Source organism: Dromaius novaehollandiae, chromosome 23 (assembly GCF_036370855.1).
Source record: "Dromaius novaehollandiae isolate bDroNov1 chromosome 23, bDroNov1.hap1, whole genome shotgun sequence".
Classification (NCBI taxonomy): domain Eukaryota; kingdom Metazoa; phylum Chordata; class Aves; order Casuariiformes; family Dromaiidae; genus Dromaius; species Dromaius novaehollandiae.
Window position 1 is genome coordinate 9931434 of NC_088120.1, and position 26348 is coordinate 9957781.

Genomic DNA, 26348 nt, shown 5'->3' on the forward strand with positions numbered 1-26348 from the left:
CCTGAGCCACGGACACCCCCTCCTGCCCCACAGATACCCCCTGAGGCACGAACACCCCTTCCTGCCCCATAGAAACTGACACCCCCCACCCCACGGACACCCCTTCCTGCCCCACGGACACCTCCTGCCCCACAGACACCCCTTCTGCCCCATGGACACCTCCTGCCCCACAGACGCCCCCGACCAGGGACTGGCCCCACAGCCCCCACCCTGCCCCACGGACCCCCCGCCCCCCGCACGCCCCCGCCGAAGGACAGGCGGACGCGGCGGGTGAAAGGTGAGCCAGGCGCCGGCCGGGCTCCTGGCGCGGGAGGTGGCCGCCGGCCCCGGGAACCGAAGCGGCGCCTTTATTAATCACGGCTGGAGGCTCGTTACAGTAAAAACGGGCGGGGCGCCCGCCGCCCGCGCCCCCCTGCCCCCCGGCTCCCCGCCGCGGCGGGGCTGCTCTCCGCGCCCGGATAAAAGACACGGGGCCGCCTGGCGCTAGCTGCCTCGCTCCGGGGTCGGTGCGTGGAGACGGAGCAGCCGGGAGCGCAGAAGCGGCGTCCCGGGACGGCCCGGAGCGGGGCGATGCTTCCCGGTGGATCCCGGCGTGGCTCCCGATGGCGGCCGGCCGGCACGGCTCCGAGCGGCAGGTGCGGAAAGGCCGGCGTCGCGCTTCCCGGCTCGCCCGCCCCGCTCTCCCCGGCACTGCCGCCTCGCTCGCGCGCCGGGGCGCGGGAAGAGCAGCGACTCGCCCCACGGTGACCGTCTCCCGCGGACGCGCTGCAGAGGTGGCCCCGGCCTCACGCTGCAGAGGGGGGGACAGAAAGCGGGGCCGGGGGGAAGGAGATGGGAGGGGGCTCGGGAAGGGCGGACGAGTGCACCGGTGCTGTGCTCCGCGCCGCGGGAAGCGGGGCCGTCCCCCCGCCGCCACGGCTCGCCCGCTGCTCCGGCCCGGTCCCACCAGGCAGAACACAGCCCTGGGCACGCGTCCTGCCTGCTTTATTCCTTAGGAGATACTTATATACGCAGAGCGGAGCGGCGGCGGCGCGGGGGGCGGCGGGGGCCTGCCTGCGGCCCCCTGCCCGGCGGGGCCGGGCGCCTCTCTGCGGGCCGGGGGGGGGTGCCGGGGGGGCGGGCAGGGGCATGCGGGCGGGGGGCAAGGGGCCGGGGCAGGACCGGGGCGGCGTCCGTCCGCCGGGGGTTGCGCGAGACGTCCGAGATAGAAAACGGAGCAGCTGCGAGCGGGCGGCGGGGCGCGGGGGTGCCCGCGGCCCCCCATCACAGTGAGCGACGGGCTCCCGCCCCGTCCAGTCCGCGTAGAAAAGCCGAGGCGGCGTCACAGCCGGGTCTGCGCCTCGGGGATGTAGATCTCGATGCTGTCGGCGCTCTCGGTGGCCGAGTTCTGGCGGAAGGAGGCGGCGCGCTTGGCGGCCAGCAGCCGCTTGCGGGCCTCCTGCCGCTGCCGGTCCACCGAGTCCAGCGAGCGCTCCTTCACCGGCTGCGCCCGGGCGCGCGGCGGCTTCTTTGGTATCGGCGGAGGCACCTTCTGCTCCTCCTGCGCGGACACGGGGCGGCGTCAGGGCCGGGCGCCTGCACCACGCGGCACCTCACCGCGCACGTGCCCGGCCCTTTGCACCTAACGCCACGCGGAAACCCCAGCAAACACGCTCAGATATCGCAGCAGATAAAAGACCTGTTTTTCCGGCCCGTTTTTTCCCCCTTCTTTGTTTCCAAGCGTTTGCTGACAGCACCTGCCGGTTTGGCTGGCGATAACCCAGCAGCGGCAATCTGGATGCAGATGCGTTGGGAGAGGGAGACGGAGGGAGGGATGGCTGCAAACGCAGCCCTCGCCTGCGCTCCCCATCCGGGCCGGCGCCGTGGGAGAGCCGGGGAGCTCCGGCACGGCCGCGCGAGCCTCGAGCTGCCCTGCCCTCGGAGGCAGCGCTCAGTATCCGAATATTAGCCTGCACGAGCCCTCCCCTCTTGGAAAACCACCCCATGGGTCCTTCCGCCGAGCAAGCACCACAACCCCCGGGCCCCGGGGCAGCTGAGGGCAGGGGCTGCTCTGCCCCGGGAAGCGGGAGCCGTCCCCGGGAGCACCGGCGGGCAGCCGGCAGGGCCCCGCTCGCTCACCTTGGTCTCGATGATCTTCCACCCGTTGGCCTTGAGCTGCTGGAGCTCCGCGAACTTCATGCTGACGTCCTCGATGGAGAGCTGCAGGAGGTCCCAGAAGCCAGCCAGGTCTTGGAAGGTGGGCACGGGGAACGCGTTGGGATCCTGCGCGGAGGAGGACACGCCGGGTTGGCCACGTCCGCCCCGCAGGGCACCGGGATCAGCTGGCCACCGCCCAGGCTTCGAGCTGCCGTCCCCCCCAGCGCACGCTGCAGCAGCGGGGCCCGGCTGCCTGGCGTTCCCCTGCTCTACCCCAAAATCCCCTGCTCCTCAGCTAAGGTGCCCGAGGTACAGTATCCCCGCTCGGTCTTTGCCCCAGAGCCAGGGCAGCCTCCAGGACGGGGCAGTTTGGCTTCACCCCCTTTGCGCCCCTCCGGCCGAGAGGAAAACACCGCCATCACCCAGGAAAGGGGCTCTTCATCCCCCCCAGCACTTGGGATCCAGCCGGAAAGCCTTCTCCTCGCCGCCGCTTCCCCAGGCTGGAAGGGGTTAGGATGAGCCTCCAGACACTGAGGTGGCCCGGGGACAGCGGCCGGCACTCACCATGTTCTGCTGGCAGAGTCGGTAGAACTGCTGCACCTTCTGGGACATGAGGAGCTGGGCGCTGCCCACCGCACTGCGGATCTTCTCCAGGACTGGCGAGGCCCCCGGGAAAGCACAGGGTCAGTTCCTCCCCGGGGAAGTGGGCGTCTTTCTTCCCAATTGCTCAGCAACGAGTTGCTCCATCATTTCGGAGCAGCTCAGCACTGAGCATCGCCCTCCAGCCCCCTCCTCCGTGGGAGAGCCCGGGGTCTCAGACCCACCCGAAAACCCGCACGGGGTCTGCTCCCTGCACTGCTCCAGACCCCGCTCGTCCTGGAGGGTTCCCGAGTATCTCCTGCCGCTGACCCCAACCTCCTTAAGCCTCTCCGAGCCAAGCGGCATCTCCTGCAGGGGAGATGCTCCAAGGTGGCCCCCCACGGGGCCATCCACCCTCCAGGACCCCCCAGCCCCACCGCCCGCCCCGACTCACTCTCCTCCGGCAGGTCGTAGTCCTCCGCCTCCCTCTCCATCTGCTGGCACCAGCCCTCCATCTTCTCCACCTCGGCCTGCAGCAGCTTGATGAACCACTCCCCGTCCCGGTGGCAGGGGGAGGCCCTGCCGGAGTCGGGGAGGCTGCGGGAGCCGCGGTCCCTCCAGGAGTCCCGGCGCGGCACCTCCACGGTGTCGTACTGCATCTGGTAGTCCTCCCGGTACGCCCACTGGCCCTGCGTGTGCACCGTCTTGTACACCGAGTACTGCCGGCTGGCCTCGGGCTCCGAGGAGTGCCGCTGGAAGGGGCGCCCGAACTGCAGCGCCTTGTCCTCGGTGGCCACGGCCAGCCCGGCGAAGCCCTCCAGCTCCAGGTCCGCCTGCACGCCCGCCGTCACGCTGTTGGAGCGCTTGAAGCGGGCTCGCCTGCGGAGGGGAGAGCGGGAGCGCGTGGGGACCCTCGCGGGGACCCCGGGGACGGCGGGGAGCCCGGGCGGGCGAGAGCAGCTCCGCTGTGCCGGTGGCACGCCGTGCTGGGACCATGGCGGGCACGGGCTGGACGTGGGGCGTCCACGGGCAGGACGGGGCTGGGGACACCGGTGCGTTCGGCTCCGTGGGGATGGCCGCTCGCGGCCGCTCTTCCCGCGTTTCCTGTGCTCCCAGCCCGTTTCCATGACTACCGGGGCCGGACCGATGCTGGAGGACAGGCGAGGAACGTGCAGCCCGGCCCCGCGCCAAGACAAGACGCGCAGACGGGGCTCGTCCGAGCCGCCCCGCTGCCCCGGCTGATGTTCACGTCTCGTGCCAGAAAAGCCCGAAGGTTTCATCCCAGGCTTGGCCGGGTTCGAGCCCCGGCTCAGGGCAACCAAGACCCAGGGGGACGGGGCGCCAACAGCCGCATTTCGCCAGCTTTTACCTTTTGTCTTCCTCCACTTGCACCCCGATGGAGTGGAATTCCCTCTGGCTCCGGCTCTCCGTGTCCGAGTCGGAGATGGCCTCCACCTGCCGCGGGCACCGGAGGGAGAGCGGGTTGGGAAGGGCGCTCCGGAGACGCGGCCGCGCAAAGGCCTCGGCGCCCCCGGCCGCTCCGGCCCCCGTCGGGCTTGGAGCGTCCCCGAGCCCGGAGCAGGGAGCGAGGGGAGAGCCGGGGCGGAGCGGGGCCCACCTGGACTCCGATGGAGGGGCGCCACTTCCTCTGCCGGGCCAAGCTCCTCAGCTCCTCCCGCCCGGGGATGGCCTTGATGATGAGCGTGGAGGGCTTGGGGGACGTGCGGGGCTGCACCGGCGGCAGGTCGAGCGCCATGGCCGCGGCCTTGGAGCTCTCCAGGCTCTCCGCCGAGTTGCAGCGGGCCGCGGCGTCCTTGGACCAGGCGGGGCTGCGGGCGACCTCGCCGGGCAGGTAGCTCTCGTGGGCGGACTCGGTGCTGCTCTGCGCCGTGACGGAGATGAGGGGCTTGGCTTTGGTTCCTGGAGGGATGGGAGGTGGAGCTTTTCTGTAACTGAAGGCTGTTGTGGGAGAGGCGCATGGTGAAAAGTCGCAGGAAACAAGAGACACTTCCCCGTCCCCCCCCCAGCCACCCGAGCGCCCGCGGGGACAGCGCCCACCTCCTCCGCCACGGCCGGCCACGCGCCCGGGCTGCGGGCAACCGCGGAGCCCGGCTGCAGAGGGCACCTGTGGGCTCTCCGGCTGGCCGTTTGGCCAGTTCATCCCCAAAAGGGGATGGGAAAGCCCCCCGGAGCCATGCTGGCTGAGGCGCTGCAGCAAGGGCAGAGACCGGGAAAAGGCGAGGGGGAAAGGCAGGGAGGTGGTGAGCGGAGGCAGCCGGCGGGATGGAGCATCCCGTGTCCAGCCGCAGGACGCCCGCGCGGGGACCGGGCGGCTTGCGCGGGGCAGGGCGAGGGGGGGCTGCAGCGAGGCGGGGGGGACCGCGGGCGTCCCGCGAGCCGGCAGGGAGACGCGGGGTCCCTCGCCCCACCGCCCCGGTACTCACAGCTGCTGGGCTTCAGGATGCTGCTGGTGATGGCGGGCCCGGGGGGGGCCGACATGGAGAAGAGCGAGAGGCAGTCGTCGTCCTGGGAGCAGCCGGCCTGGATGGCCCGCAGGTAGCTGTGGCTCCGCATGCGGAAGCAGCCGGGCAGGTCCAGCGCCTCCACGGCCTGCGACTCCACCTCGCCGAACACCGACTCGCACACGGCCTCGAACTGGTGGTTGAGCTCGTCGTTGATCTGGGGAGAGCGTCGCGTGAGGGGGGAGGCAGCGGGGGGGACCGGCCTTGCCGGCCCGGGTGGGAGCCAGCCCACACCAGCAGCCCCGTCCCCACCGCGCGGACCCCGCTGCGTCTCGCTGCCAGAGTGGCACGGACGTGCCGGTGCCAGCGGGGACACGGGGACACCCCGGGCAGCACCGACCCGCCGTACCTGGCCGGTGGTGAAGGAGCGTCCGTAGCCCTGTCCCCGCGGGAGCATTCGAGGTGGCGTGCAGCAGCTGGGACAGTTACAGATATATGAATCAGAATAGTGCCTACTTGCAAACCTAATGAGAGACAGGGGGAATAGAAGGGATGGCACCAAGAGCAACACGTTCAAGCGCACAGCTGGAAACAGCAGCAGCCGCGATGCCCCGCCGCGCGCCCGCCGCCCCGCAGCTCGCAGCACCCGGGAACCGCGGGGGCGTTTCTGAGCCAGAGTCTTGGGAAAGAGGGGCCATCGCCACTGCGGGTTTAATGCTGCCCTGAAAAGCTGTCCTGACCATCCGCCAGGACAAATGCACTTGTCTGGAGAAGGAGAGATCGTAAAAGCCCACCCCCAAGGCGACGTCTCCCACCCCTGGCGCCTGCTCCCGCCGGCCCGAGGGAGCCCCAGCCCCGGCCCCTACCCGCGTCCCTGTGCCGGGCCCGGGATGCGCCGGCCCTTACTTGGTCCTGGCCTGGTCGGCGCTGGAGGAGCGGCGGTAGCTGTCCCGCCGCGAGGCTGCCTTGGGCGACACTTTGGCGCTGGCGTCCGAGTCGCCGCTGTCCTCGTCGCCCATGGCCTTGATGTAGCTGCCGCTGCGCATCCGCCGGCAGGGGATCTCCCCGTCCTTGCCCGCCGCCGGGTACCCGCTCCACTCGTCCTGCGGCACCTGGCACGGGAGGCGAGCGTGGGAGGATGCGGCCGCGGCCGGGGACGCCGAGCTCCGCCCCGGGCCCGCCACGGCACAGCGCCCGCATCAGCCTGGCGCGGTCCAAACCCGGCGCGCGTGCACGGTCCGAGCCTGGCGTGCAAACGCAGCCCGAGCCTGGCGTGCAAACACGGTCGGACCTCGGTGCATGTGCACGGCCAGACCTCGGTGCACGGCCGGACCTCAGTGCACGTGCACGGCCGGACCTCGGCCGATGGCCGCAGCAGGAGCATTTTCCCGTCCCCAGCTCAGGCTCTTTGCAGTGGCCTCAGCACCCAGCAGCGCTGCCGCAGGCACGACGGACCGCTGAAAACGCGTCTCCCACCCGACTCCCCTCCGCCCCCAGGCCTGGCCCAGGCCCCGGGGCTGCTTCTCGCCGAGCCCCCAGCCCAGGGCCCTTTGCCGCTGCGGCTCCCACCTCGCAGCCGCCCCGGCAGCCCAGGCCGGGCCAGGTCCCTCCCATGCCAGCGCGGCTGCCTGGCCGACCGGGTCCCTGCGCGCGCCGCACCGATGACGCCGGCACCACGGGGTCCTCGCCGGGCTCCGGCGGCTGGTGGCATTCCCGGGGCTGGGCGCCCGGAGCCGCGGCTGCAGGCAGAGAGGGCCCCGGGCCAGCGCGGCGCTGCTGCTCGCTGTCTCCTTCCCCCGGGAAAGGCAGCGACGAGCTAATTAGTTTTTAATTGGCGAGGGGGTGACCTAGAAGGGCACCCAGCAACAGGGCCAGGCGGCAGCACAGGGCCAGGGAAGCCCAGAGGAGGGTGAGGGACGCAGGGGCGAGAGGAGCCCAGCGGGGACAGGGCTGGGGTGACCCCAAAATCGGCAGGAGGAAGGGTTGGGGCTCTGCACGGCCCGGCGGGGCGAGCAGCAACTGCCGGCACCAGGGCCATGCCGGGCGCAGGAGCTGGCGGCACAGAGGTTCCCTGGGCAGGGGCCGGGCCAGGGTGACCCTGGGGAGCAGAGTCAGCGCATCCCCGTGCTCTCCATCGCGGGATGCGGCACCCATCCCGGCTCCCCCCGCGGCATCGCCGGACGAGCTCCCGAGGGGCCAGCAGCACCCGGCAGGTGCCCGGTCCCCGTCCCCGGGGCAGCAGCGCTGCCGGCCGCCCCTCACCTGCAGGTACTGGTAGGCTCTGTCTTTGGCCTTTGCCTCCTGAAGCATCAAGGTTTTCTCGGTGCCGCCGGCGGAGCTGGGATAGGCCTCGCGGGCCTGGCTGACGGTCATGGTGTGCCAGGCGCTCCGCTTGAGCGTCTGGCCGTCCAGAGACATGGACATGCCGGCGCAGGCCAGGCATTTTCCCTCCCCGCCGCTCTTTAGACTCTTCAAGGTCAAGTCTCTGAAGGCACTTTCGGGAGCGTCCACGCAGTACTGGGTGCCCTGGTCCACGGCGTGCCGCCCGGACACCATGTAGCTGCTGTCGCTGTCCAGGTTGTCGTCGGAGCTCCACCAGCCCATCACCTTGGACCGGTGCCGGGAGTCCGCCTTGCGGTCCTTGCTCTTGCTCCGCTTGCCGTGGCGGGACTGGTGGTGGTGGTGGTGGTGGTGGTGGTGGTGGTAGCCGTCCCCGCGGCCGTCCATCTTGGCGCCGTCGTAGTCCCGCTTGGCCGGCGTCTCCAGGGAGTGCGACTTGGCGAAGAGCTTCTGCACGGAGTGGACCAGGTGGCGGATGCGGCTGGGGCTCTCGCTGCGCGGCTCGGCGGCGGGGGCCCGCTGGTACTGCAGCGTGTGGAAGCCGTCGTGGTGCAGCGGCAGCTGCTTCTCGAACTGGTCCAGCAGCGTCGGGGGCAGGCGGTTGATCTTGCCGGCGGGGTGGGCGGTCGCCATGCACTCGTCGCAGGAGTCGTAGGGCTGCGGCGCGTGGTGCATCCTCGGGAAGGTGCTGCTGGCGCTGCCGGCGGGCGGCTCGCTCAGGGGCCCGGCGGGGCCCTCGCCGGCGGCCCCGGGGCTGCGCGGCGGGCAGCAGGGACGCTCCGAGGAACACGGCTCGCCGGGGCCGAGCGGGAAGGGCTGCCGGCCGTCGGGGCCGCGGCGGAGGTAGTCGAGGGGCTGGGCGCAGTCCTCGGGGACGCAGCGGCAGCGGGGCGCCGGGGGGGGCTGTGCCTGGCCGCGCTCCCCATGGTAGCCTCTCATGGTGTCAGCATCCCCGCCGGAGCCGCGGCATCTCGCGGGCTGCTCCCCGCGGGCTCACCTGCGGGACAGGGCACGTCACGCTCCCCCCGGCACCCCCGGCCCAAAGCACCCCGCCGCGCGGCCCGGAGGAGCCGGGGACCCGCCGCGGAGGACGCGGCCCCGGCGGGAGGGGCGCGGGGCGGCCGGACGCCTGCCCGGCACTGACCTCCGTCCACCTGCTTTGTGCGCGGCACAAAACGGGAATTTCTAAGGGGAAAAAAGAGACGAACCTCGCTGCAAAACGATCAAAGCGCGTACGTCGGCGCCAGTGAGGGAGGACATTTCGGCATCATCAGAAACTTGTTTTCTTCTCTGACACCAAATATTATGAAGTGTTTTTCCATTAGGAACGCGGCTCCGGCTGAGCTTTTCAGCCGTTTCAATTCACGGAGCTGCTAATGAGCCGGCGGAGGGAGGGGGGGCCGCGGCCGCCCCGCGCTCTGATGTCTCCATCCAGCCCGTCCTCCCCGCCGAGCGTCGACCGCGGCGCCCGACCGGCACTCTTCCCCCGCCGCCGCGCGGGTATTTATAGAAGCTACCTCGAAGCCGCGGGCCCCAGCGCGCTGCCGTCCATCGCGGCACCGCGGGCCTCCGCTCGCCGCGAGCCGGGTAACAGCGGCAGCGGGACCGAGCAAAGAAAGTAAAGCCGGATCCAGGGCGTTTTCCTGCCGGCGAGGGCTCGGAGCGGCTCGGCCCCGCTCTGACAGCAAAATGCCTCTGCCTCAGCCGCCCCACGGGGTCGGGGAGCCAGATTTAATAAATCCGGTGGATCCGGGGGGGGAGGTGGGTGCACGATCCCCCCGGCAGCCCTCAGACCGCAGCACGGGGCCACGCAGGCGCCGCGCCTTCGTCACCGTCCCTCCAAGGCTCCGGCTTTGCTGTGACTATAAATGAGGAAATTACTTATTCTCCAGCGTAGCCTGGCTAATTAACAGGCATCATTAGTGGATCTTGTTATCATATTTAGCAAGGTGCCTTGGGCAACCTGTCTCCCAGACGAGAGGCGAGGAAAGGTAACCGGCGCTTGTGATGGGGTAACGGCAGCGGAGACCGGGATGCTCAGGGATGGAGGGGATGGAGGGGACGGAGGGGGATGGAGGGGACGGAGGGCAATGGAGGGGATGGAGGGGACGGAGGGGGATGGAGGGGACGGAGGGGACGGAGGGGGATGGAGGGGGATGGAGGTGATGGAGGGCAATGGAGGGGATGGAGGGGATGGAGGGGATGGAGGGGGACGGCGGTGGCCCTGCGGCTCCGAGCGGGAGCGAGGTCCCAGCCGACGGGCAGGCGCTGCCGAGGGACGGGGCCGCAGGCGGCATGAAAGCGCCCTGGGAACGAGTCTCCCCTAACGAGCCTCTCTGCCGCCTTTCTTCTCCACTTCAAGGCCGGGTCCGGCTCGCCTCCCTCCCGCCCTCGCAATCAGCTCCCGCTCTAACGAGGCTCCCTAATTGCTACATCTCAAACGAAGGAAGCCACAGCCTGCCGCCAGGACGCACGCCTCTCCTCTCCCGCGAGGGCTGTTCGGAAGTGCCGCTGGCCCCGGCACGGGATGCGGGCCGGGTTCCCGTGCCATCCACAGGGATGCGGGCCAGGTTCCCGTGCCATCCACAGGGATGCGGGCCGGGTTCCCAAGGGTTCCCACGCTGTCCGTGGGGATGCGGGCCGGGTTCCCGTGCCTCCCGCCGCGCCGCCTGCCGAGCCGCCGGCATCGCCCCGCGCCGAGGGAAGGAAGCGCCAAACGGATCTAAATATTGCCGCCGCGTCGTCAAGAGCGAGTCAAAACAGCCAAGCAGCCCGTTATTACGAGCCGCACGGGCTTTTGTGCTCAGGAGCTGGAGGAATTACACACAGCCGGGCCCCGGGACGGCGGGAGCGAGACGCCGCTGCGATTTGCTCCTGGAGCGCTGCTGGGAGCCGGCACCGCGGGAGCCCCGAGGCTCCTGCCAGGAGCGGCCGGCGCGACCGAGCCGCCCAGGGAAGCATCCCGCGGGCCGTGCCGGGGGACGCTCGGGTCGCGCGCGGGTCCCACTCGAGGCCGCAGACCACAGCCGACGAGGCAAGGAGAGCCGCTCTGCCCTCCCGCCTCCGGCCCTGCATCCCTGGGGTACTGGGGTATCCCCGGAGGAGGAGGAGGAGGAGGCAGAAGGCTCCCGAGCGGCTCCTCGGCAGACAGCCGCCAACGGCAGCCGGGAGCGAGTCCCTGCAAGGCAGCTCGCAGCGCCGCAGCCCTCGCGGGGGGATTCGTTGCCGCGAATGCGAAAAAGGGGGAAAAACCCCACGCGGCTGAATTCTGTGCCATTTAGCACCAGGGTAATTACCACCATTGGGAACCTACCGCCCACACAATTATGTGCTAGGATAAACTGGAAGAGCGTAATTACCATTACAAATAACTCCCTTCTTGCCTTTATTGCATCCGAAGCCTGGAGAAACTCCCATCGGCGATTCCCCCATCGCCAGCTCAGTCCCGACTCACTTCCACCTCGTTTCTCCCCTCCGGGAGGGTCAGCGGAGGCCGGACGGGCCCCAGAGCCCCGGGGGGCTCCGAAACCCATCCTCCCCACCGCATCTCCCAGCGGGGCGCTCGGCGGAGGCATCACGATCCCTACGGCACGGCGGGGCCGGACGTCTGTGCCGCGGGGACCGGCTGCAGCCCCAGCGCAGAAACCAGAAACCGCCGGAGCTCCCCGCGGGCAGGGATGGCTTTCACCAAATCCCGGTTAAAACAGCCCGAAGCCGAGTCCTTCCCTCTGCCCGTGGTGCCCCCAGGCCCCCGTGACCCCAACGATCCCAGCAGCTCCCCCCAGGGCCCGGATAACCGCCCGGGAGGTGGCCGGGGGCCACACAACACCCCGGCAAGGTCAGGATCTGGCATGTCACCCTTCCCGGCTGACGCACAACAGAACTAGGCTTTTCCCAAGGTTGCGGTGGCAGAGAGATGCCGAACCCCGAGGGCTCGGCGCATCCCGTGCTCGGGAGCTGGGGAGCTGGGGCGCTCCGGGGATGCCCGCACCCCTCTCCGCCCAGCCCGACAGCCCGTCACGGGCCAAGAGCATCGTCTGGAGACGCCTGCTCGGGGCTGGGCCGGGCCCAGCGCTCCCGCCTACCGCCAGCGCCCGGGAAAAGCCTGTCCCCGTGGTCCAGCCTCCGGCTGGCTCCACCGCAGAGAGTCCCCCCGGGAGCAGCGACGGAGAGGGAGATGGAGCAGGGGAGGAAGAGTGAGAGCAGCGCTCACCGAAAACAGCCCGACCCAAATCCCAGCTTTTTTGAGGTCCATCTTTCCTGCCTCCGACGGAGATGTACCTCCGAGGACGGCGCGAGCCGCATCCGCTCTGCTTTGCAAATTAGCAGCCAGTTTGCCAGCGACGTTCCTGCTGGGATCGTTATGGCTCGGGATGAAAGCGAGGGAGAACAAACACGCAGCTGGAGCTGCCGGCGCCGCGCGCAAGCTGCAGCCGGGGAGCAACGCTCTCCCCACCGACGAGCGGAGCAAATGGGATCTACAGTCACCAGGAGGAAATAAATGTGGAACACCGCCAGGGCATTTCCACCGCACTTCTCATCTATTTACTTTTTTCAGACTAGTTGTAAGCAAGAAGAACTGTAGAAAGCAAACATTTTATTTTATGACTAATTACTCCGTTAGTTTATTAGGCTGCATTAGTAAAATTTACTCAGCCTAAAAAAAATAAAAAGGCTTAGTAAGGAATCACCTAATTTAATATATAATTCTGCATCAAGTAATTATTTTCTTAAAAGTTGAATTAGCCGAAAGCAGCTCACGGATGTTTCATTACTTGTGTCAGGCAGGAAAGAGATAGTGTAATTAGCTGGAAGTTTGTCATTGCTGTAAGTAATTACTTCGTGGGGACGTGCGAGGAGAGCGGCGCGGCGATGGCAGAGGGGCCGGGCCCGAGGGCTCACCCCGGGGGGGGTCCCGGGGGGGGCACAGCCTGCAAACCCGCCGCGCTGCCCCACGGCCCCCCCGGACGCACGCGCGCCCGGCCCCGGCGCTGCCACGCGGGAGCGGGATCGGAGCGGGCGCGGGAGCCAGCGGAGCCAAGGTGGGGCAGGAGCATCCACCCCGCTTTGCCGCAGGAGCGACGGGATGCCGGGCGCCTCCAAGCAGGGAGCTCCCAGCCGGCCAAAGGGAACGACGGTTCCCTGCGCAAGGCGCTGCCTGCCGAGGGCTCCGGCCGGGGCCGAGGGATGGGAACGGCACCGCGGCCCACGGGAAGGAGGTGAGCGGCAGCGCTGGGCCGGGTGCGGGATGTGGGATGCGGGATGCACCTCCGCTGCGGCCCAGGCCCCCGGCTGCCCCTTCCCGCCCGCTCTGCCCCGGCGCGGACGAGCCCCGAGAGCAGGGAAACTGGGACACTGGATCAGCAGGCTGCAAAGATCACAGCGAACGCGGATGCTATAATCAGGAATCAAAGGCAATTACTGTTAACTAAACAAAAAATAGAGGGCGGCGGGCGGCCCCGACCGGGAAGGGATTGCGAGGGGCCGAGACCAACGAGAGCAGCTATAAATAGGGGATGAGACAAGACTTTAAAAAGTCACGAAGGACAGATAGCAGCTGAAGAACCGCAACCGTGAGCGGAGCACGCAGCATTTCCCGAGCCCGGCGAGAGGGGCCGGGGCGCGTGGGGCACCGCGCTGGGCCCGACCCGCACAGCTGGGCACCGCTGGAGCCCGGCGCCCCGGCCCCACCGCGGGGACCGTGGGAGCGAGACACGGGGCTGCCTCCGGCACCAACTAGGAGACCCGGCTGCTCTGATTACCGGGAGGCAGGATGCATTTCTGCCGGCTCAGCAGCGATGCCGCTCACCTCCTCCCTGACCCCCAGCCCGGCCACGCACCTCTCGCGGACCAGGGACGTTTTCCCTCCGGAGCGGAGCTGCACCCGGGGACCCTTCCGAGCCCGGCCGGGGGCCACGGAGGTGCCGGCTCCGGTGGGAGCTGCTGCTGCTCCAGCCAGCCCTGCCCGCAGCCCCCGCGAGCGCAGCCTGAATTATTCACATTCGTTTTGTGCCATTAATTGCAGGAGTGGCATCCTGGCTCCGCTCGCAGGGAACTGCCCTTTCCAGCCCTTCAGGAGCGGCACCGGGAACGGCACCCGGGAACGGCGCAGCGGGGACCGGGGCCGGGACGGGGATGGGGACCGGGCTGGGGAGGCTCCGCTCTCCCGCGGGACGGGCGCTCGTGCCGCCTCCCGCACCCGCCCCGCTCCTCGCGAGGGGACCCTGGGGACGGGCCGCCTGACGGGCCGCGTAGTTTATGAAGCACATGATTAATTCTGGCAGCGGCACCGGCACCCTGACAGCTCCTGCTCGCAGGGCTGGGGAGAGCGAGCGCGCGAGAGGAGCTGCCTCTGCTGATGCAGCGGTTGGTGGGATGAAAAATCCTGCAATGCAGCACTGCTTCTTAATGAGCCATTTGTCTTTGAGTCTTCTTGACTCATTACCGTGCCAGGAGAGGATGGGAGTCGCCCCAAGTCCCCATCCCAGCAATCGCTCCTCGAGCGGAGCGAGGAAATACTGCCGCGACAGGCCCCAGCTGCCAGGGATCCCGGCGCGGCCGCGAGCGCCAGGACTCCCCGCCGCCAGCCAGGTGCCTCCGGATGCCGCTCCCGGAAAAGCGGCCCGTGGAGCACGACAGAGCCCGGACGCCTGGGTCCCGCGGCCAGCCGTGGAGCCCATTCCCTGGGGAACAGCCGTGCTGCTCCCCGCGGCCCGCTGGCACCAGGGCAGGCACGGGGCCGGCTGAGCTGGAGCCGGTAGTGGTGGTGCCGAGGATGCGCCGCCAGCCCCGTCCCGCAGCATCCGTCCCCCGCGGCAGGCAGGGAGCGGGCCGGGAACAGCGCCGAGGAGCCCCGGGAGCAGCCCGGCTACTGGCGGCTCCGGGTGTAACCGCGCGGCTCCAGCAGCAGACAGGGGAACTTGCGGAAAAGCCGGTTCTCCCAAAGCAGCAAACCCCTGGAAACCGGGCAGAGGATGGGGCTGGAGCCCACCGAGGAGCCGGCTGGTGCCGCACACATGGATCCATCCCATCCCCACGGCACGACCCCCTCCCAGGCCCGCGGGAGCCGGGACACCGCGCAGCACCGCTGCCTGCGACCTGCCGCTCACCGCCGCGCTGCAGCGAACAGGGTGCCGTGGCCCTCGGCGGGGCGGCCGCGGCGCCCGGGATGGGGACAGGGGGACGGGGACAGGGGGACGGGGACGGGGGGACAGGGACGGGGGGACAGGGACGGGGGGCCACCTCACAGCCTCCCGCGTTGCTCCCGCGCTGGCGATGGATGAGAAAAGTCTCAGGGCTGCGAACCTGCACGTGACGGATTAACACAGCCAACGGCACCAGCGTCCTCAGGGCGCCAGGACGAGCGAGTAATTAGGGCAGGAGGCTGCGGGGCAGCACCGCGTGTGCCAGCGCCCGGCCCGCCCGTTAGCAACCCGCCCCGCATCCCTCGGCCTGCGGATCCCGGCGGGCCGCGCTGCCCCGGGCGCTTTCCCGGAGGAGAGCGCAGGGCGGCCGGTCCCGGGGCGGCAGCGAGAGCCGCTGCCGGAGCAGCGCCCCGAATACCCACCCCGAATACCCACCCCGAATACCCACCCCGGGGCCAGGCGAAGGGAAGGGATCGGCAGGGTTTTCCCCCTGAGCTGCGCTCACAGCCCACATCGCGGCAGCCCACGACCCACATACGGGCTCCTTGCTCGCGTCGGAGACCATCACCCCGGCGTCCCACCGCGCCCGGGGGCAGAGCCGCTCCCAAAGCCGATGGAGCTGGGAGGGAGCAGGGCTGAGCTACACCCTGAAGCGGGGTGATGCCTCCCAAATCTCACCCCCCCCCGGACCCCCGAGGGGCCTGGCCAGCCGCAGGACCCGCCGTGGGGCAGGATCAACCCCGCTCTCCCCTGCCGCCTCCAGCAGCCGCGGCACCGCTCGCTCCGTTTGCAGCGCGGGAACGTGCCGGGGCCGCTGAAGAAGCCACTTATCTCGCAGCCACACGGTGTAATGACTTAAGCCGGGATCGCTTCAAAGCTGCTTTCGTGAGCGCCCGGTGCCAACGTGCCAGCGCCGATCCCGGGCGGCAGCGGCACCGAGCGAGCGGCTCCGAGGCCTCGCGGGAAGCAGCGCCCGGCACGGGAAGGGGCAGCACGCCGCCAGCCCGCCGCAGGGATGCTCCGGGAGATGCTCCCCGGGGCCCGGCACGGCACGGCACGGTGCGGGCGAGAGGGGCCCGCGGGCGCCGTCCCCGGGAGCGCGGAGAAGGAGCCGAGCTGCCTTCCTAATCGATGGGCTTAATTTGCAAAGCGGATGGGAGCTTAAATATTTAAACACGTAATTCTGCGCGGCGCTGTCGACGCCGGCCCGGCAGAGGGGCAGCGCGCGGGGCAGGGGATGAAGCACCCGGCAGCGGCGGCACAGCGCATCCTCCACCGCCGCCCGCATCCCCTGCCACGCACGGCACGGGGACGGCACGGGGGTGGCACGTGTCCCCGTCCCCCAGCAGCCGCCCCCGCGGGGGCTCAGTCGTGGCGCCGGGGTCCCGGCGGAGACGTGCCGGAGAGGCCCGAGACGCGGTGCTGTGAAGGCCCCCGGGGGGGATTACACCACCGCCGCACGAGCTTAGAGATAAGAGAGATTTATAGGATTTACCAGCAATACAAATTGAATATGTAATTTCAGCGGCGAGGGGGCAGCCGGGGCTCGGCCCCCCCAGCGCACGGGGCCTCCCTGCCTCCTTCCCAGCCCTCCCGGGGAAACCGCTGCGGGGGCGAAGCCGGGGCCCCACATTTCCCGGCAGGGCAGGGCCGGAGCCGCGTGCCCGGCTGCCGGCAGCCCCACGGCACCGGGGGCCCGGGAGGGCGGCAGAAGAAGTGGGGGAGCCGGGAGGCTCGTGGCATTGTCTGGAAAGTAGGTCGTGCGCTGAGCAAGGAGATATTTATATCGCAGCTCGTTCCCCCGCAGCAGCCGGGCAGCGAGTGGGGCGCAGGCAGCCCCACGCACCCGCCCCGGGGGCCCCGGCCCTGCTCCCGCGGTGCCCCCGCCGCCCGGGCTGGGAATTACGGACGTGAAATCATCCCGGCCTGGAGGGCAGCGGTGCCGGCCGCTCGCGTGCTGCCGAGCCGGATCCAGGCGCCTGCGCGATGAATTGCAGCGCGCTGCTTTTAATGCAACCTCTGCTCTGCCTTTTAATGCAACCTCCGCGAGGCTGGCGGCAGCCTCATGCAAACGGCGCCTCTCCCCGCGCCCAGCCCACGCCGCCCGGCTCATCCCTGTCATGAGCGTCCGCCAGGTCTCAGCCTGGCCGCGTCCTTCCTGCGGGCACGGCGCGGCCGGCGGGGGCTTCGATCCGCCGGGCCTGCGCGGGAGCCGGGCCATTTCCCGTAATAGCTGTGCTGGCTGGATTTACAGCCTCACTCCGGGTTATTAATAATAATAGCCTCGCTCTTAAGCAGGGCTTTTCATCTGCCTGCGAGCCCTTTCCAAAGGACGTCCGCGGCACGATCACCGCTTTATTACCGCGCTAGTGGCAGGAACGTGCCACGGAGGGAGCGGGAGCGCCGAGCCGGCGGCCGTGTGCGGCCCCTCCGCAGCCGCCGCGGTGCAGGCGCCGTTCCGGGCCCCGGGCTGCTCCTCTCCCCCCGCCGCCCCCCGAGGAGGAGGAGGAGGAGGAGGAGGAGGCCGAAGCGGTTCAGGCCGCGGCACGCCGGGGCCCCGTCACCGGCTCAACCCGCCGCGGCGGCCGCAGGGCAGCAGAACCCGCCCCGGGCACCCGGCCGTCGCCCTGCCCCGGGGCTCGCCGCGGCCCCGCAGGAGCAGTGATCTCCCCGTAAAAGCGCCTCGATCCGAAGTTATTTTTTTGTTTACTAGCAACAAGGTGCTGTAAATACATCTTTCCCGGTAATTACAGAGTCTGGGCGCACACCTCCATCTCCATAAAACATCAGATGTTACAATTTGCCTGATTTAATGAGATTGGAGGCTGATAAGGCGCTGAGGTAAGCTGCAAAGGCGGGGGCGCGGGAGGAGGGGGCGACAGCAAACGCCGGAAAACCTCTGTCCTGCTGCTGCTGCCGCTGCCCCCCCGGGCGCCAGCTGCGCCCCCGGCATCGCCTCCCGCGGCCGGGCCGCCTGCGCCACGGCGGCTTCATGCAGGGATGGGCATTTAGGGCAAACGGAGCTTTTCTTACGATTTACCTCATTAAAACTCCAAGAGCTCAGGGCCGGCGCGCGGGCCGTGCCCAGCCACCCGCCGTGCCGTGCCGTGCCGTGCCGTGCCGTGCCATGCTGTTCCGTGCCGTGCCGTGCCGTGCCGTGGACGCTGCCGGGCCCCGGTGCCGGCGGGCAGGCACGTGCACCCCATGGGCACGCTCACGCGGGGACACGCTCACGCGGGGACACGCTCACCGGCAGTGTGCACCGGCCCCGAGCACGCTGCACACGTGGGCACCTGGGCGGAGGTGCGAGGAGAGGCGGCACCCGGGACCGGCGTGCCGGGATGCAGCGGTGGTGGGTGCCCGCGGGAGTCCCCAGGTGCCCGGCCCGCATCCCAAGCGCATCGCGTGTGCAAGCGTGTGCACGCGTGTGCACGCCAGCGGGCCAGCACGGCACGCAGTGCCGGGAACCCCACACCCCATCACGGCCCTCCCCGCGCAGGGCCACCCAGATGCGGGCCCAGGCGTCCGGGCGAGAGTGCCCATCCCCGCGGCGAGGGGGGACCTGCCTGGGAAGCAGCAGGCTCCTCTGCTAACCAGCACCGCCGTTACCACAGCAACCTTAAAGGCCTAGAGCTTCCGCCTCCCTAACGAAGCGGCGCTGACGGCTTTCCCGGAGGGATGCGCAGGCCCGGCCCGCTGCCCATCACCCCGGCCTCGGGCCGCGGCGGCCCCTCCCCGTGCCACCCCATCTCCCCACTGTGCCAGTGGGCACCCGGTGCTCGCCCGCTGCCCCGCGCCCCTCTGCACCCCGATCCCGGGAACGCGGCCTCGCTCGGGGCAGACACCGGCCCCACGGCTCTGCCCCAGCCCCTGGGACGGCTCTGCCCCCCGGGACGTCCGTCCCCCGCGCCCGCCCCAACGGCGCCGCGAGCCAGCGCTGACCCGCAAATGTCAGGCTGACGGGTTAATTAATTTCCCTCTTCCCTGGGCTGTTATCACATGGAATAAGACATCACCTGAGACTGTTAATTGGGCTAATTATTCCAGTTTCAGATTTTTGAATAATTAGTTACCGTTGTCTCCAACCTCCCTTCCATCTTTTTTTTTTCATTACGGTCAGGTGATTTTGAGGCTCGGAGAGGAGCCAGGTGCGAGGCCGAAGGCTCTGCAGCGCCTGCCACGGGGAGCCAGGGCGGGACGGGGCAGAGGCGCTGCGACGGTGCGCTGAGCCTGCCGGGCCGGGGCGGGCTGGGAGCCCTCACTCCCCTTCGGGGGCCCGAAATCCCCGGGGCGCCCGAGCAGAGGTCCCGCGGCGGCAAGGGCAGGAGGTGCCTCCGCCGCTCCGACGCCGCGGCATCCCCCAGACCCGGCTCCCCCCGCCACAGCCGGGCCGTCGCGGCCTCGTCGGGAAGCAACCGACGGGAAACTCTCCCAACGGCCGCGCGGGTCCCCTCGGGGCGTCCGACTCCCCGTTGTTTAAGTCAGGCTCCCCTAGGGTAAAACCTCAGCCCTGGATTGTCAGCAAATGCGATTTCCCGGCGGGGTTTCCCGTTCGCCCGGCACCGCTCGCGCAGGGCGCCGGGGCGCAGGCACACGGGGCAGCGCCGGCCACGTCCTTCCCGCGTCTCGTCCCCTGCTATTAATAGCCCTCGCTGGCCTCCGAGGAGCCCGTCTGCGTTTGTCATCACGCTCCGAGGAGGGGCCACCGGCCGCTCCCCGCGGCCTCATCCGCCTGCCTTGGCATCCGGCACCCCGAGCCCGCCACCCCGCACGGGGACCCGGCCGCCGGGGCGGGTGCAGGTCCCCAGCCCGGAGCAGCCCCCGGCGCCCACCCGGCCCCGCCGGCCCCCTCTGCACGTACCCAGGGTCCGGCACCGCGCAGAGCCCGCAGCAGCTCCCCAGCCGCCCCTAAGCGTGGCAGGGCTGCACGGAGACTCCGGCTGCCCCGTCCCCAGTCCCAGCCTCGCCTCCCAGCCCAACCCGCGCCCCGCGGCTCCCCGTCCGACCCGTCCCGCGGGCAGCAGCAGCGCAGACCTGCAGCGCACGCCGCGCCGGGGCCCCGCGGGCGGCTGCTTGGTGCTGCCGGCACGCGGAGGGCAGCTGCCCTGCCCTGCCCTGCCCTGCCCTGCCCTGCCCAGCCCTGCCCAGCCCTGCCCTGCCCTGCCCTGCCCAGCCCTGCCCTGCCCTGCCCTGCCCTGCCCTGCCCAGCCCTGCCCTGCCCTGCCCAGCCCTGCCGCCCCGTCGGCAGCCGCAGCACATCGAAGGCCGGTTGCGGGGCCGGGGGCCATCGCCCAGCCCACGGGGCCACGCAGGGCGTCTCGCGGGCCCCGCCTGGGGCTGTCGGTCCCCGGGGGACGCCGGGGTCCCCGAGCCACCGCACCCCCACCCGCGGCCCTGCAGCAGCCTCGAGGAGGGGGCACAGCGGCGTCGGCACGCGGGGACGAGCCGCGGCTCTCCGGTGCCGGACGGGCCGGCGCGCGCAGCCGGCTGCTGCTCAGCACCGCGGACAGCTCCCGCGCCCCGCAAGGCCACCGCCAAGGCCACCACCGTGGCCACCACCGCCACCGCCATGGCCACCACCACCGCCGCCGCCACCCCCGCTCTCGCCGGCGCACCCGGGGAAGCGACAGGCTGCTGCTGGGCCGGGAGCCGGCGGCTCCGCAGGGCCCAGGGGAGCTCTGGCTCCGGAGGGGCCCCGGCTGCAGCCCCCGTGCCGGGACGCCTGCGCGGGCGGCATCCCGGGGCGCGCGCTCCCTGGGCAAGAGAGAGCCAGCCGGGGCGAGGCGTGGGACGAGCCTGGGAGAGCTGGGCTCAGGGGAGGGCTCTGCTGCCTCCCTCCCGCTGCCTCAGTTTCCCCTCCAAGAACGCGCAGCAGGATACAGGCTCGTCTCACGGAGAGGGAGGGAGAGGCACCGAGGCGGTGTGGGAAGAGCCGCCGGGCCGCGGCAGCAGGCGAACGCGGCCCTTCCCCACCCCGCGCGGGCCCCGACCGCGGCGGCAGGTCGCCAGCACCGGCACCGCTCCGGGCTCGCATCAAACCGGCGCTCGGGCACCGGCTCCGGCGGCACCTCCGAGCCGGCAGCGAAGCCTCCCCCGCGCACGGCCCCCTCCTCCCTCGCCCCCGCAGCCAGCCGAGGCCCCCGGCGCTGCTCGGCCGTGGGACCGCTGCCCCCAGACGCCCGCGGCCCGGCCCCCGCTCCCCTCGCCGGCCGCCCCCACTCACCCGCCCGGCCGCCGGCGCGGAGCGGCTCAGCGCGAGCCCGAGGACGGCAGCAGCGCGGCGGCCGAGCCCCGTCCCTCCGGGCCGCCCATGCCGCGGCGCGGCGGGGGGACGGGCTGCGTGGGAGGGGAGTCCCCGGGGGCCGCGCGCGTCCGCGGGCAGCGGCGGCTCCTCCAGCCGGCGAGAGGCGGCCGCGGAGCCCGGCGCACAGGCGCACACGGAGACACTCCCACGCGCTCGCACAGGCGCTCGCCGGACGCCCCCGCGCACAGCCGAGCATCCCCGGCACGTGGGGCTGCACATGCCGAGCAACCCCCGCGCACCCCCGCGCGCACACCCGCTGCTCCCGCACCGCCGCGCTGCTGCACACCTGCACGGACACGCGGCCACGCACGCATGCTGCTCCCGCACCGCCGCCTCGCTGCACACCCCAGCTCGTAGCCCCGCGCACCCCACTGCAGCTGCACCACCGTGCACCCCAGCTCGGCCCCGCGCACCCCACTGCTCCCGCACCGCCGCCTCGCTGCACGCCCCACACGCCCCAGCTCGCAGCCCCACACACCCCACCGCTCCCGCACCCCAGCCCATAGCCACGCGTGGCCGGCTGCTCCCGCGCCGCTGTGCCTCCCGCACGCCCCAGCTCGTGGCCATGCCCGCCCTGCTGCTCCCGCATCGCTGCGCATCCCACGCACGTCTCCCCAGCCCCCCGGCACCCGCCCCGGCTGGGCATGACCCCCGCTCATGCGGCTCTCGCCCCCCACGCGCGCCCACGCACCATGGAGCCCCTGGCACCCGCCGGCAGCTCCCCCCGCGGCGCACTGGGCCACCCCCTGCCCCAGCGCCCGGGAGAGGGGCCGGGGAGCTCGGAGCAGAAGCTCGTTGCGATGAGAAATGCCGAGACCTTTCCTTGGATCCGTGGTGCCGAGGCAGGTGCCGGCGCCCAGCCCCAGACCCCTGCGGGCCCCGGGGCAGCGCGACCCCCTCTCCCCCGCCCCTCACCTGCCTGGCTCGGACGGGGGACCCGGATCCCTGCGGACAGGCTGCTCGCGAGCCCGGCTCTGCCAGCGGGAAGCTCCCGCTCACCCGGCCCGGAGCCCCCAGGCCAGGCGGAGCAGCGGGATGGACGGAGAGGCCGGCTCGCCCCACGCCGCCCGGCTCCGGGAGCCGCCGTTTGGAGGCCGAACAGACCCTGGGTGAGATGGGGAGAGCTGGCAAGCACATTGCAAACATCTGCTCTTCCAGCAGCAGCATGATTCACGGGTTATTAATTGGGGCTTGGCAGCACCGGGCAGCGTTTGCATCCACCGGCTTCGCTCGCAGCCACAACTCGCTGCCGAAGAGGCTTCGGTCCCGGGGAAGGAGCCCAGACAGGCCCAGCCTGCGCCCGCGGCAGAGCCAGGCAGGGGCCACGGCTGCATGCAGGGGGGTCCCGTCCATGGGGGGGTCAGTGCCCGGGTCCAGAGCAACCCCCCCCCGAGGCACGGCTGCAAACGGGACCCGGCTGTGGCCCGCGCGCCCACCCTGGCACCGCTTCGCCCAGGGAACGACCCGTTCCCCCCGCGCGGCTCCCACACCAGCTGCTGCTGCAGCATTTCTGGGTGCTATTGATGTGTCTTGCGAGTTCCCCGCTACAAACGCCACTTTGTGTTTGCAGGGTCTCCCGGTTGTTATTGCAAGCACTTCTGAGCTCTCAGCTCTCCAGGGCTCGGGCATATGCTGTTATCGAGGCTTGGAGCGAGCTGCAGAATCGCTCTGTGCTCGGGCAGCGTCAGACAAAGGCTTTGAAAAGCCTCCTCCAAAGAGAGCCAAGAGAAATATGAATTCAGAAGCTGATTAGAAACCATGTCATGGCTCGCTCCAACTCCAGCATTTGGGGAGGAGATGGAGGGGGGGGGCAGGGGGAAAAAAGTGAAAAATCTAATTAGGATTTAGGGGAGGTTTTAGAGGAGCCGACCCAGGGAGAGGCGGCAGCACATCTGCTCGCCGGCGGGGGCCACGCTGCGCCCGGCCCGGGCCAACGCCGAAAGTACAAATTAATTCTCCTTAATCTGATGGGCCCCGGCTCTGCCGCCACGTGCTGCAGCCGCGGCCGGGGGGCAGCTGCCGGCAGCCCCCGGAGGGCTGCACCTCGTTCCGGGGCCCCCCACGCGTCCCGCCGCGGCGGCAGGGCGCGGGAGCGGCGGCCGGGCGCTCTCCGAGCTATTCTTAGCTCCGGCTCTGCGCTCTCCCGGCGGCGGCACGGCACATTACTACGATTGCTCGTTGCCAGCGTCTCGGAGCAGGCAGCCAGGATGGCGGTGGGGTTTCCACACCCCTGGTGACCCGTCGCTCGGTCCCTGCCTGCGTTCAGTCTCCGACAGGCTATTTCGGGAAACCCAATTTTATGGGCAGAAGGAGCGCGAGGCACACGCTCAGCTCCCAAGCTGAATCCGGGCTCCTCGCCTTGCTCAGAGCTGGATTTTCGTCTCGCCTGTGATGAAGACGAGGGCCAAGAGTCGCCTTTTGCTCCAGATCCAAATTTCTGGCTCGTTGGGATCCAGGCTGTCAGCCGAGCTTGCTCAGAGACGAGCCGTTTGCAAAACCTGGCTGCGGAGCCGGTGCCCAGCCGCAGCTGCAGCCGCGGGCAGGCGGATCCGGGGCCCGGCGCAGCTCCCCCCTCAGAGCCCGGAGGAGCCCCCGCGGCACCCCGCGGGCACCCACCGGGAAGGACCCCCAGGGCGGGCAACGCTGCTGCTCCCACCCCGCTTCCGCACGCAATTCCCATTTTTTGCAAAAATGCAGCTTTTGCCTCGAGGCCACGAGCGGCGCAGAGGGACCGGTGCTGCCACCGAGCTCTCCGGTCCCGGTTCCGGCCGCTCGGGAGCGAGACTTGGAGCCAGGCTCAGCACCAAGCCCTGCCTCCCCCGTCACGACGGAGAGGCCGCGGAGACGAGGGCCCAGCCGTAGCCAGGATGCCGGGAACCAGACCAGGAGCTCGGCGCTGGGCCTGGAGCGGGTAGAGACCTGCCGACCTGGCTGGCCCCGTGGAGCCGGGTGCTGCCAGGGACGCGATGCCCCTGCATAGGGATGAGTGGGGGGACGAGCAGGCCCAGCTCCCTCCACAAAACACAACCGTCTGGGGGCCGCGAGCCAACGGGAGGGGAGGGACACCCAGAGCCCGTCCCCAAAAAAGCACCTGCTTCTTGCCTGGGGGATTAATGGTCTCAAGAAGCCGGGCAGCAACCGGCAGCAAGGTGCGTGCGGGACAGCCGGAGTCGCTGGCCGCAGCCGGCCCCGCAGCGCCCACCCTGCCCAGCCGAACCCGGCCGGCCCGACGCTGGCTGCACACCTCAGTACCAGGAAAATGCCCCATTCTGCAGCCTTTTCCCAGCCCCCAGAGCCCCCCGCCACGGCCAGCTCGGCCCGCCAGGCGCGGCGGTGCCAGACGGGGAGCACCCGGGAGCCCCACGGTGCTCGGCACCCACCGGCCCCACCGGGGTCCCTGCACGGCGCATCCCGCACCCACTGCAGCCTGTCCCCGAGCCCCACGGGGCCACGGCAGGGAGATCCCACGGCGGAAAATAACGCGACTGCTCCCGGGAGAGGAAACCACCGCTGCGGGAAGGCGCCGGGGGCTCCGCGCAGCCCAAGCCCTGCCCGCCCCCGGACCGCCAGGCCCGGCGCTGCCCTCGGGGGGCTCCGCCGCCGCCGCCTGCCCCCGGGCCGCCGTGGGAACCTGCCCCGGGGCCGCGCACCGGCCCCGCCGGACACCGAGGCAGCGGCGGGGGCCCGGGCTCGGCACCGCGGGGCCCCGGCACCCCGCGCCCAGCGCCGGCGGCGGCCCCGGGACACCCCCGCGGCCCCCCCGGCTCCCGGTGCGCCCCCCCCCCGCCGGCCCCGATCCCCCCCGGCCCGCAGCGCCCCGATGCCCGCCGCCCGCTTACCGCGCTGCTGCCCGCCTACATCCTGCGGCCGGTCCCGCTGCCTCCCGCGCCGCCTCCCCGACGGCCCGGCCCGGTTCGGCCCGGTTCGGCTCGGCCCGGTTCGGCTCGGCTGAGCTCGGCGCGGTGCGGTGCGGCCGGGCCCCGCCGGGCTCCGGCGCTGGCGAGCGGCGGCCCCGCAGTGCAGCGCGGAGCGGAGCGGGGCCGCCGGCGGCCGCGGCGCAGCCAAGAGGCGGCGGCGGCGGCGGATCCTCCCCGGAGCCAGCGCGGAGCGCGGGCGGCGGCGGCGGCGGCGAGGACGCAAAATGGCTCCGGTGCGGCTCTGCCGCCTCCTCCCGGCCCGGCCCGGCCCCGCCGCACCGGGACCCCCTGCCCGCGCGGCGGCGGGGGCGGCGAGCGCCGCCTGTCACGAGTTTGTCGGGGCTCAGCCGCGCCGCTGCCCCGAGCGCTGCCCCGAGCGCTGCCCCGCCGCGGGCCCGCAGAGCCCCCGCGCAAAACGCAGGGTAAAACGCAGGGTAGTTTGCTGGTAATAACAGCACTGAGGGCGCGCGCGGGCGAGGAGCGCAGGGGAATAACGACCTGGTTAGCGCCTCGCTGCCCGCTGCGGCGGGGGGACGCGCGCAGCCGCACGTGCCCGGCTCCCGGGCGTTTCGGGAGCCTCGTCGGCGCGGCACTCCAGGGCGCGCGGTGCTCCGGTGCTCCGGGGCCTGGCCGTGCAGCGGTGGGGCCAGCACCCGACCCACCTCTCCGGGCAGTTGCATAAAAGGATTAAAATTTAATGCAGGCTTTGAAAGGCGGCTGCAGCGGGGCAGGTGCCGCGAGCGCGTTGCAGCCCCGACGCCCCAGCGGCCGCCCGCACCGTGCTGCAGCGGTCGACGCTGACGAGCGCCGCGAAGGCGACGGCGCTGGGGGTGGCCAGGCCTAGGGGATCCAGAGGGGCAGGGTGAGGTTGCCGAGGGGGATGCGGGTGGCCTTCCTCCCGCTGCCGCCCCACGGCAGCACCGGCAGGGCCGGCAGGCTGCCCGGCAGCCCCACGCGCAGCCCCACGCAGCGGACGGCGGGACCGGCACGGACTGCGGCAGGTCGCTGGGCGCGCGCTCGCCGGGGCGCCCCGATGGTGCCGGGACGTCCATCCCTGCGGAGCCGGGGCGGGGGGCAGCGGGAGGCACCCGGACAGCGGTGCCCGGCCTGTCCCAGCGGTGCGATCCCACGGGAGCCGCCGGCCCTGTCCCCACACCGCGCCGGAGCTGCATCCCTGCAGGACACCGCGGCCGGCTCCAGCACATGGCTGCAGGGCTCAACGCCTCCCTCGTGGCCACACGCTCCCCGGCCACGTGTCCCCTGTGTCCCCCGCGGGGACGCCCCCCCCGCCCGGCGGCTCCGGGGGACATGGAGGCGTGGGGGGCCCTTACCCTTGTCCACGGAGGCGGCCGAGGCGCTGGCGGGTCCTCACTGCTCACCGCTCCATGCCGTGTGCCGCAGCCTCCCGGGAGCCTCCGTAGGGCAGCGGGGGCCGCGTCTCTCCCGGGGGCTAATCCGGGGGGGC

At 71.1% G+C, this 26348-nt stretch overlaps 1 protein-coding gene across 3 annotated transcripts; it reads right to left on the reverse strand.

The window, feature by feature from the left end:
* Nucleotides 1–271: 271 nt before the first annotated feature.
* On the reverse strand, nucleotides 272–25111 carry DLGAP3 (DLG associated protein 3). Of its 3 annotated transcripts, none has more exons than XM_064525215.1 (11): nucleotides 24806–25111; nucleotides 7440–8514; nucleotides 6084–6289; nucleotides 5587–5653; nucleotides 5160–5394; nucleotides 4334–4674; nucleotides 4085–4170; nucleotides 3170–3594; nucleotides 2701–2792; nucleotides 2119–2262; nucleotides 1190–1540 (listed from the first exon to the last, which is right to left on the reverse strand). In XM_064525215.1, exons 2-11 carry the CDS (start codon nucleotides 8454–8456, stop codon nucleotides 1322–1324), a joined length of 2832 nt encoding a protein of 943 aa, XP_064381285.1. In that variant the 5' UTR covers nucleotides 8457–8514; nucleotides 24806–25111; the 3' UTR covers nucleotides 1190–1321. The 3 variants fall into 3 exon arrangements, with proteins under 3 accessions (XP_064381286.1, XP_064381285.1, XP_064381284.1); XM_064525214.1 differs by having other exon boundaries at nucleotides 5587–5701; nucleotides 24806–25109; XM_064525216.1 differs by lacking the exon at nucleotides 24806–25111 and having other exon boundaries at nucleotides 272–1540; nucleotides 4334–4635; nucleotides 7440–7622.
* Between the last annotated feature and the right edge of the window lie 1237 nt (nucleotides 25112–26348).